General features: G+C 41.9%; 1 protein-coding gene across 1 annotated transcript; it reads left to right on the top strand.

Moving 5' to 3' along the window:
* The first annotated feature begins 2,187 nt into the window (after positions 1–2,187).
* On the top strand, positions 2,188–8,236 carry UMPS (uridine monophosphate synthetase). The gene is made up of 6 exons (XM_063116663.1): positions 2,188–2,343; positions 3,171–3,324; positions 3,664–4,332; positions 5,186–5,361; positions 6,009–6,123; positions 7,814–8,236. Exons 1-6 carry the CDS (start codon positions 2,209–2,211, stop codon positions 7,993–7,995), a joined length of 1,431 nt encoding a protein of 476 aa, XP_062972733.1. The 5' UTR covers positions 2,188–2,208; the 3' UTR covers positions 7,996–8,236.
* The last annotated feature ends 2,924 nt before the right edge of the window (positions 8,237–11,160 follow it).

Genomic DNA, 11,160 nt, shown 5'->3' with positions numbered 1-11,160 from the left:
ATGGTGGGACTTACTTCTGAGTAAACATGTACAGGACTTGGCTATGTGGTGCATATTCAAGAAACACAATGAATATGTCTTTCATTGCATTGTTATAAATTCCAGAATGGCACATAAATACCATATTGCTTATTTATGCATTCCCTGTCGTAATTATATTACGACAAATTAACTTTAAAACAACTTGCTACACATTGAGAGTATACAATGCTATTAGTTTTAAAATATAAGTCCCAGCCATATAGATTATTTTCTCCTCCAAAGGCTACGGTTTCTTGTGATTTCTGGGGCACATGCTTAATGACAATAATGTGAACCTTGCACTATGAGAAATGAGAGTGCTGCAGCCGTACTATATTTGGGCAAATACATGTTCTGCAATTGTTGATATTCACAATCTTGGTTCTAACGAATTTAAATTTTGCTACATGACGAAGTTGTGACATCCTGGTTCCAGCGTAAGAAAGCTGAGTTTAGGTAGGCCAGATTGCTCACTTCTAAAAATACCTGTATAAGACGTAGGGCCAAAAGAAGATGCTTCAACAGATTAATTTTTTTACTGCAGACAGTGCCCTAGTTCTCATTGTGCCAGTAAATCTGATGGTGCTGTGTATCCCATTTCACGTGGCAGATGGGAGGCGGCAGAACTGAACTCTATACAATAAATAAGTAAATAATCACTGCATGGAGAAAACTACCATATCACTGAGGTTAGGTTAGAGCATTGTTTTCAGTATGTGTTGTACAGAGAAATTGTCACGGAAATGACCAGGGCTTAAAGGAAGATTTATCCAGGCAGGCAGGTTCAGACACAATGGTTTTATTCAGAGCGACACGTGTCGGAGAGAGATAGTCCAGTGAACCAAAATCCAGGCTCTCTCTGCCATCTCTCAATACCTGGCAATCTTTTATACATTTCAAAAGTCCTCTGAAAACATCCTATTCTCCCTTTGCTAGATTACATTCCAATATGTAATCCATATGTCACTTTCCCAAGATATACATTAAATTCAGAAATACAAGAATAGGATTCTTGATACTAAGCTCTTTGCTAACTCATAACAAGTAGTCCATCAAAATATGTAAACTTTCTAATAAAATGTACTACTACTACTACTACTACTACTACTAATAATAATAATAATAATAATAAATGTTTGAAAGAAAGCAGCTTGTCTGCAGATGCCCTGCTGAACGTTTATCTCCTGCTATATGGACACCTACTAAAGTCTGTGGCTAGGAAACAAGGATGGCAAAAGTGTACCTAGATTTCATCTTGAAAAGGGACAGAAGCAGAGTGAAAAAAGGAGGACGACTGGAAAGGGGAGAAATTGCACTTAGCCAGGCGTAGGGCACCAACCACAATAATAAGGTTGCCAGGGTATTTATATCCAATTCCGGGTTTTGCAGGCATCTCTCCTTAGCCAGAGTTCTCTGCCTACTTAGAACAGAGTCCATTCCGTGCCTTTTTCTTCCTCTCTCTCTTCCCCGCCCCCGCTCCCTAACTACTACTTATTTTCTTCTTCTTCCCCCCCCCCTCACCCCCGCTTTCCACTGCCAGAGAGGGGGCAGATGGTGGCTAAATTCCGGTCCAGGTTTTGTGGGCTGCCTGCCCCTCGGTTAGAAATAGGAAAAATCAATAATCAAAGCAAAGGGGAGAGCGCGCGGGAGATCCCGGATCACTTTGATGGCGCATGCGCACCACAAGCCTCCATCCCAAACACACACATTCCGCTATACTTGGAAAGTCAAGCAAAGCAGCCCCAAGTGCAGGTAAGACTTTTCGCTCGCCCCTTCCTGCCCTCCCCCTGCAGCCGGGCCCAGCCCCTCACTTTTACACGTTTTCCACAACTTGTCCCCGCAAGCGCCCAAGCCGCTGCTGCCACCCCAGCAACTCTCTCTCTCTTTCCCCAGTGCGCGCTGGGGCTTTGGCAAGAGAAGCTGCGCCTGGAGCAAAGGGGGCGGGGGCGGGCGATGCAGTTGGAAAGGTGGCTGTGGCTCTACTAGAGGGGGAGGCTGGAGGGGAGGGAGAGAGGCACCCCCACGGGGGGGGGAGAGAGGCACCTGCAAATGTGTGTGTGTGTGTGTTGCTTTGCATGCCATAGTCTGCAAGAAGCGCTTTTTGGTGACGTCATTGTTCAGCGACCAACTCCTCGGCGCAGGCGCTGTTCTCTCTTGCTCGCGCGCCACGAGGGAAGCGCGCACGCGATGGAGCGGTTGGCATCCGATCTGCACGGCGTTCAAGCTCTGCGCTTCGGGGAGTTCGTGCTCAAGAGCGGCCTTGTCTCCCCGGTTTATGTCGACTTGCGCGTCATCGTGTCGCACCCGGTTCTGATGAACGAGGTAACTGCTAGTCACGGGACGAGGTCGTTGGAAAGAGGGCGGGGGCGGGACGGTTGGAGGAAAGGGCAGGTGTTGAGGAGAAAGGCGGAGCTGTCGATGCGGGTAGGATCGGCAGCCAATAGTATTCGCGAAACTAAACCGAGGGGCGGGCATTGACGCCGCTTAGAACTGGCCGCGGCTCCTGATAGGTGAGGGAGGGAGATATTGATGGCTTAAGGCTATGTGTCATAATCTTGACCTGCCCCAGGATTGTTGTAAAGCAGCCCGGTGCCGTTCAGCTGTTCTGGACTACAGCTCCCAGCATTCTTGACCTTTGGCCATGCTAGCTTAGGCTGGGGGGAATTGAAGTTCAAAACATCCGAGGAATACCATGTTGGGGAAGGCTGTTGTAAAGTTTACTCTTCTCAGAGCTCAGTGTCATAGCTTAACATTTCTGTTGTACTTTTTGTTTTTTGAGTCTTCAGAGCAGTATTGCAAAGTCCAGAAAGGGGAAGGAGGTCCTGATGGTCTGTGTCTAGCAAATAGTCTTGTCCTTTAAAAGTTTAACAGTTTAGGGTGCAATCCTATGCATGTTTAGATGGGGGAAATGTCCTACAGTTCCCAGCAGTTCTTGTTACTGTGCTGCCTAAATGCAAGCAAGAGGATAGAATTACTTGTGCACTGTGAAGTAACAAAATGTTGGCAAAAAGGACTCTGATTCTGAAATGGAAACTTCCAGCCATGTGATCTGGAAACTTCCTTGCTCTCACTGTCTGGCAGATCCTTTGTTTCCAGATGTGTTATTTTGCTGTGTTAGTAAAATAACTTCTTAATTTAATTTTTTTCAGGTAGCAGATTTCCTTTTTCAAACTGCAAAGGATGCTGCACTCAAGTACGATTCTGTGTGTGGTGTTCCGTATACAGCATTGCCATTAGCTACAATAATCTGCTCAAACAACCAGATCCCAATGCTTATACGGAGAAAGGAAGCCAAAGATCATGGTAACAAGTGTCAAACTTCATCTGTATTGTAAATATTGATGTATAAGCAATTATTATTCCTGAAAGTAAATAGGTTTGTAATAATCATGTCTTGCAACTTTCAAAGGGCTATATATGTATATTTGTTTATTGCTTTTAGCAATCTTGAAAGCTAGTATTTTGATGTAATTAATCTGTGATCTAGGCACTTCAGTGATAAACATGTTTCAGACTGGAGTTATTTATTAATAATTGATGTATTGCCCGTTTCTTTTTTAATAACAGCAATATTCTTTTTACCTGATCCAACGCTTTCTTGTAAAGGTGGTTTAGTGTAAAGTGTTGTTATTTCTTTTAAAGGTACCAAACGCCTTGTGGAGGGCACAATAAATTCAGGAGAAATTTGTCTGATCATCGAAGATGTGGTTACCAGTGGTTCAAGTGTCCTGGAGACAGCAGAGGTCCTTCGGAAAGAGGGGTTGAAGGTTACTGATGCCATAGTCCTGTTGGACAGAGAGCAAGGAGGGAAAGCCACACTGGAAAAGCATGGGATTCGCCTGCACTCCATCTGTACCTTGTCTCAAATGCTCGAGTTCCTTGAGCAGCAGAAAAAAGTTGCTCCTGAGATGGTGATAAGGGTGAAAAAATTCATTCAGGAGAATATTATTAAACCTCCTGAGCAAAATGGCACTGTTCCCATGAAAAGAATGTGCAAAGAAATGAGTTTTGCTGCTCGGGCTGAGCTGCCAGGCACTCATCCCCTTGCTGCCCGACTTCTCAGGCTCATGGAGAAAAAGCAATCTAACTTGTGCCTCTCTGCTGATGTGACCACCTCCAAAGAATTACTCCAGCTAGCTGCCACTCTGGGTCCTTCCATCTGCATCTTGAAAACTCACATTGACATTCTGGATGATTTCACCCAAGAAGTAATAAAAGAGTTGAGAGTGCTGGCAGACCAGCATGAATTCTTGATTTTTGAAGACCGCAAGTTTGCAGACATTGGAAATACCGTGAAGCATCAGTATGAAGGTGAATTTCGCGCTTGCCAACTCCCTCCCCTTTCCAATCTATAACTTGATGCATTTTTGTACAGGGCTAAATAAATTCTTGGATAATCTGGGCAGTATCCAATTGGGGCCTTTCATGCATGGCCAGCACTGGTCTGCAAACAGCCCCTACGACCTTCATGACGTGATTTGAATGCTTCTAGGGACAAGCCCCAAAACGAGCTAAAATGCTCATTTCTGGATAAGGGGAGGTCCTTGGAGCCCTGCCTCTTCCAGCAACAAGTGTTTCTGGCCATTTACAGGCTTGCTACCAGAAGCACTATATTATATCACACAAGTGGTAGAGGCTGCTTGTGTACTGAGCCCAGTGAGGCTGGCTGATGGGGACCGGAACGAGGTACTTGCAGAGTGCGGAAGGCCACAAATGGATATTGCCCTTTTAATTTTAAGTGTTGATGTGTGTACTTGACTGACTAGAAAATAACCTTTTTTAAAAAGGGAAATTTCTCTAAAAATATTTGTATATAGCAAGAGCACATCAAAATTGCATATATTAGGAGAAGTGCACACACAAAAACGTATGAAGTTTCATGCAGACTTTAAAAAATGCAATCTGGTACAGGACCAGTATGGAATAAAGTTAAGATTGGAAAAATGAGAAACTGAAATTGATGGATTGGTCCATGCCTACAGATACTAAGAATTATGAGATTGGTGTAACTTTAATTTTATGGCCTTGTTAGGTGGGGAGGTCTGGATCTTAGGCAATATTTCTAGAGAACAAACATAGATGTGAAAAGGGTTTCACGGCCAGTATTTTAGATAGCTTTCTGATTGATAAAAACGGTGTGTAACTTGTCTATTCTCCCTTTTAGGAGGTGTTTTCAAAATAGCATCCTGGTCGGATATAATTAATGCCCATGCAGTTCCTGGCCCGGGAGTTGTTAAGGGACTGAAAGAAGTAGGGCATCCTTTACACCGAGGGTGTCTCTTGATTGGAGAAATGAGCTCGGAAGGATCACTGGCCACTGGTGACTATACGAAAGCTGTGGTAAGCTGGATCTTTCATCTCAATAACGTTGAACAAATATTTTACAATTCTTGAAAGCAGCAAGGTTCCTCCCCCCCCCCCCCACTTTCCAAGAGCAAGGATGAGCTCTGCTGAAAAGCAGTATGCCTTGAGCTTTTAAAGTGCCACTTCCTCTTCAGTTGGATATAGCCAGGAAGAATATATTGACTATTGCCTTCCTTGACTATGTGAGAATGGATCCATTTAGAATGGAGAGGCAACAACACCTCAGGGAAGCCCATGCTTGAGAAGAAGCAGTGGAAGCTAACAGGAATGAAAAATGAAAGCCAAAGGTAGGCAGCAATGGAGGGGGCTGGGGTAATTGAAGCATCTGGAGTGAAGGAAAGGAGGAGGAATATGAACAAATGTGTTTGTGACTGGCATGTCCACTTGCTCATGAGGTAGTGGCATCTGAATAGAAGCATGCAAAAAAAAAAATTATTCTCGTCAATATGACCTCCAAACGTCCTCTTTATCCTCTTATCTTGAATGTTGGAGGTTTTACATTTGTGTTAGTACAATAGCATCCTTGTTTAGTATTTTTTTATTCCAGATTAGAATGAGCAATATGTAAAGCATTTTCTTACTGTTCTTGTGTGTGTGGTGTTTTTGGTTTTGTCTTTTAATAGGTTAAAATGGCTGAAGAACACTCCGATTTTGTTCTGGGATTTATTTCTGGTTCCAGAATTGTTGAAAAACCTGAATTTCTTCACTTGACTCCAGGTGTTCAAATGCTGGCTAGAGGTGAGCATGTCTGCGGAGGTGACCTGTTTGGAACTTTAACAAACAGAGCACTTTAGTTGACAGCACAAAATATTTCAGGGGGCTTTAGAACAATTGATACAATTGAGAGACAAGCTATCAAACTTTCTGAGTTCTTATACTGACCAGGGTGAAAAGTCTCCAATCATTCCTGCTGAGATTGTTTTCTTCACATCCCAATCCTGAAATTCCCTTCTAAGAAAGATCAGCTTTTTATTTGTACACAGCTTGCTTCTCTCTCCCCACCTTAGGTGGGAGAGCCCACATCCAAATAGCTGTAGAATCTCACCATCCAGATGGTCACCTCTCCCTCCAGTGAGGAAATTGGGGGAGATGGTGAATTAATGCAAGGATAAAACTCTTAATTGTTAGATAAGTATTAGAAGGAGCCAAGCAAGAGAGTTATTACACGCCAAATATATTTCCCCTAAATGATCCTGATACTCTTCCCAGTATTTTGCTACATCATTCATTGAAAGCCATACTTGAAAATAGATGTTTTGATTGTGGAATATCTGCTTGCTGTGGATGTAGGCAAGTTCAGAATTTGTAACACACACAATTGTGGAAACAATATCAAGTATGTGTCCATGCATGCAGTCAAACTATCAAGTGTGAAGTAAAGAATAAAGTATGAAGCTACATAAATGGGCATGATCAGGGGTCTCTGCAGGAGGGGTCTCTGCAATTTCTGTTATTTCCCTGCGCTACCTGATAAGAGCCCTTCTAGTTTAGTCTAGTCTAATATTTGGCTTCCGACAATGGCCAAACAGGAAACCTACAAGTATTTGCATGAAGGCAGTAGTCCTCTTCTGCTGTTGTTCCCCAGCAATTGGTATTGAGTTGGATATTGCCTCTGAACATAGATGTTCCATTTATCCATCATGACTAGTAGACTTACAGTTTTTTCTGGTTCCTTTTTAAAGAGCCATCTAAGATAGTGGCCGTCTTAATTCTATAAATTAATTGCTTGTATGAAGAAATCCTTTGTTTTGTTTGTTTCATACCATTACCCTTTTCTAAGTTTATATGAGTTTTCTTCATTTTCTCTATAAAGGCTATATTCTCTATATTTCTTCTGCTATAAAGCTCCATCATGTCCTTCCCTAGTTGTCCCTTTTTATCAACTTAAAAGCTCCAAATGCCTTAGCCATTCCTCATAGGGAAACTGCTGTAACGTCCTGATCTTTTTAAGGTTCTCTTTTGCATCTTTTTCACCTCCACACAGGACTATATACAATCCTTCTAGATGTGGCTACACCATAGATTTGTGTAAGGATATTTGGTAGTGGCAATTCTATTTCAGCCTCTGTGAAATTTGCCTTTTTCACTGCTGTGAATGCACCTCCCTGCCCCAGTTCTGATCACCACTAGTTCAGATCTCTGGACTATGTGGTTAGGATTTTTTTGCCCCAGTATGCACCACTTTACTGTTATCTACATTGAACCTCTTTTGCTGCTTTGTTACCTATTGACTTTGTTTGGAGATATCATTTTGGAGAGTGCTTCTTTTCTGTGCAAGCACATTAGCACTATAGGCATGGATGTACCCAGTGTTAGTATGGAGAACGTTTCTTGACATTTGCCACAATCCTTCATATTTCTATAAAAAGAAAAGTACTGAAAGCCAAGCAAAAACTTTGTACAGCATGACTGTTCTTGTATGTTGTAGGTGATCGCCTTGGGCAGAAGTACCTGAGTCCTCAAGAAGTTATCAGTAAAAGACTTTCAGATATCATCATTGTAGGACGTGGCATCTTGTCTTCACCAAATCGCCTGGATGAAGCAGAAGCTTATAGGAAATTAGCTTGGGAAAGTTATTTGCAGAGGATTGGTGTCAGTGCAAAGAATTAATCCAAGTATTGCTCCCCGTTAAGCAAGCCAATCCTAGAAGCTGGAATGATTGAGAAGGTAATTCTTAGTGTCCCACCCCCCACCCCTTATGAATGGTTGTCTACGTGAAAAGAAATCAGCCACTGAGACATTTGGGAATTGTCATTGTGACACTTTGGGCACTGAATTCAAGCAGCCAGATTTCCTGTTCAGCTGTTCTTTGAATTCTATGCTTGAAAAATAAAAATGAAAGCACTCCAAAGAGCATTTTAAAATATTCTATTGGTTTTGGAAATCAGAGGGGCATAAAAATCCTGATCACCCAGCATGTGCAATTCTAGCACATGTTCTCAGCTGGGTTAGAACGTGATACAGCTAAGCCCTCTACCATAGAGCAATTTCTCTATCCAAACTTTGGGCACTTTAGGTAACGACTGAAAATCTTGTGCTAGTAAAGGAACTGAGTGCCTTAGGTAGCTGAATGGACACCACTGGCTGATCAAATTATCCCTTCTCACTGCAGCCCCCCTCTGATCCCCCAAATCTGTTTTGGAGGAATGAGGGGTCATCCTGAGCAGATCCGGGGTGTGGTGTGGGAGGTGAGCTAATGGATTCCTTGATGACAGTAGGTGGAGATGATACATTCCATTGTTTAATGACCTACTACCTCATGCCATGTTACAAAACTTGTTGCTTTTGCTAGTAATTGCCTATTATAATAGATGCTATTTGTTTTGACAAAATAAAGTAAACTTTATATTTGAAAGTAGTAATTAGCTTAAGGATTTGCTTGGGAATAGGGGAAAATCTGTACATTCTCTTATTTAAAAGCTCTGCTTTGAATGTCAAGTTCCATTTATATTGCAAATGTCACCTTAAGCGACCTTTGCAGCATAAATGGAAGGCTCAGTACAGATGTGATGTTTCTTGATCTTCTTAACATAGTTAAGAGATCAGGAATGTCCCTCCCTCCTTATTTATCCCCCTCCCTGGGCTTGTACTTTCGTTCTTCATTCTCTCAGTTGAATCCCATCCCACCCCTTTTCAGCACTTTGAAACCAAAATTGAAACTTTGTTTTAAACCAAACTAGAGCTTTTATTCATTATGGTGCAGACATAGGTTTACTGAAACTTGGTGCAGGTGTAGAAGTTTTTTTCTCCACTGAGAAAAGGCTAGAATTGGAGGAAGAGCACGGTGTGAGCTGGAGTGGGGGGAGGTGCACACACCTCTGAGGAGGGTGGAAAAATTGAGATGGTTTTAATTAAAAATCAGATTCCATAAATTGGATTTTTATTTAAGCGGGTTTTTAATTTCAAGCCTTAGCTTTCAGATAAGTGATCTTCATTAGTATCCTTGTATGTGTTTAATAATAATAATAATAATAATAATAATAATTTGTATTATAATTCCTGAGCTTTAAATCACAAGGTAGAACATAAAATTAGCAGTGACAAATCCTTGTGCCAGATGTAGGAAAAGCCTTCTCTGGAGGGAAGGGCTTCCAACAGCTGGAGGCATTGAATCCAGCAGAGCTTTCCCACTGGCTCAGCAAGGAAGGAGGCAATCTTTGCCAATTCCTGCCTTTTGCCTGCAGTCCCTTATACCCTCAGGAAATCTGCTCTGAAGGGTTGGAAGAGCCACTGAACCAGTGAGGGAGGTGGCACTGGTGGGAATTGGTAGAAATTGTCAGTTGCAGGGTTCTAAGCGGAACTCCACTGGGGGATGCTCCCAGTGTAGGAATATAAAACTGGTTCCGATCTAATTGCACAGGCTTGTGAAGAAGAGGAAGATGGGAAGAGAAAGGAAAGGCAACGTAATATCAGAGGCAGTAAATTAAGTTAAAATCTCAGCAAAATATTGAAGGCATGCAGAATTAGATGTGTATCGATGTGATTTTTTAAAAGATTGAGAAGGACTAAATACAAATATCTGAACGGAGAATGAGTCAAGCAAAAATCCATCTCTTGTCTCATAGTAGATTCAATTATGCATGGCATGTAGGCTTCCCCAACCTTTGACACTCCCATCAGCTGCAGCTAACATGGCCAATGGTCAGGAATGGTGGGCGCTGCAGTTGCAAACTACACCTACAGGGCACCAGGTTGGGAAAGGCTGGAGTGTATACGTACACTTTTGTGCAACGGTTGCAAACTACAATGGCTTTCTTATTATAACATGATTGTTCAGGAAATATCTGCATTTTTGAAGTGGGAAATGAAAATAGTCTTTTTTCCTGGGAGATTTAAATCAGTCCACCACCCTAGTCTGAGGGGTATTCCCAATCCACAAACATGTTGAAGAGTTTAGAAAGCTTTGCCTACACCAAATTTAAGGATATTACTGAGGCAACCAAGCATTGCTGCTGCTGAATAACATTTATTTCAATGATGCTTTAGTTCCAAACTAGGAAGTACAAGATCACCTTGCTACCAAAATTCTAGGTTGGGTTAGTTTTCTCAATTCTCATTTCCCCAGCAGTTCGTTTTATCCATTTATTAATGACTATTCAGACACTTGGTCGTCAGTAATGTCTTGTAATCTGGTGATAATAGCAACATAATTCTCCACAAAGATGTCTTTACCCACAGAATGGCTTCCAAGAGCCCTGTGTACGGTGGGGGGGGGGGGGAATGAATGTCTTCCCATGATATCTCATAGTCTTATAATAAAAACTCTTCCCTAAAAATATATTTTAAAAAAGCACACCCAAAAAACCTAGAAACATACATCCTAGATTTAGATAGAATTTTCAGAGTATATGACATCAAGCAGTATCTCTTTCATGAATGTGTTATGTGCACAATCCCCTTCTCATTCAAAAGCCACAGCTCCATCAATGTTAATGGGGAGACAACACAATCCACAGTTCCTCTTGGCCTTAAAAATGAAAAATTGCATCGAAGCCAAATATTGTATCAAACTTTGACCACCAGAGGGTGCTGTGAATCTTTGCATTTTTGAAAAAATGAACTCCAGAACTATTGCTTATTTCTGTTTGGTCTTCCCTGTAACTTGTTGAGCGCAAACCAATTAGTGTATTTATGTTTTAGGAATTAGTAAGAAATTGGGCTGGGATACTAGCCCCTGCCTGCTGTATAAAAGACTGACTTTTTGTTACTTTAGCATTAGTAGCATGGTATATATGCAATATTCTCCTAATTATGGTTAGACGACTGGGAATCCAC

Source organism: Elgaria multicarinata, chromosome 2 (assembly GCF_023053635.1).
Source record: "Elgaria multicarinata webbii isolate HBS135686 ecotype San Diego chromosome 2, rElgMul1.1.pri, whole genome shotgun sequence".
NCBI classification, from domain to species: Eukaryota; Metazoa; Chordata; class Lepidosauria; order Squamata; family Anguidae; genus Elgaria; species Elgaria multicarinata.
This window is presented reverse-complemented; position numbering and strand designations above follow the sequence as displayed.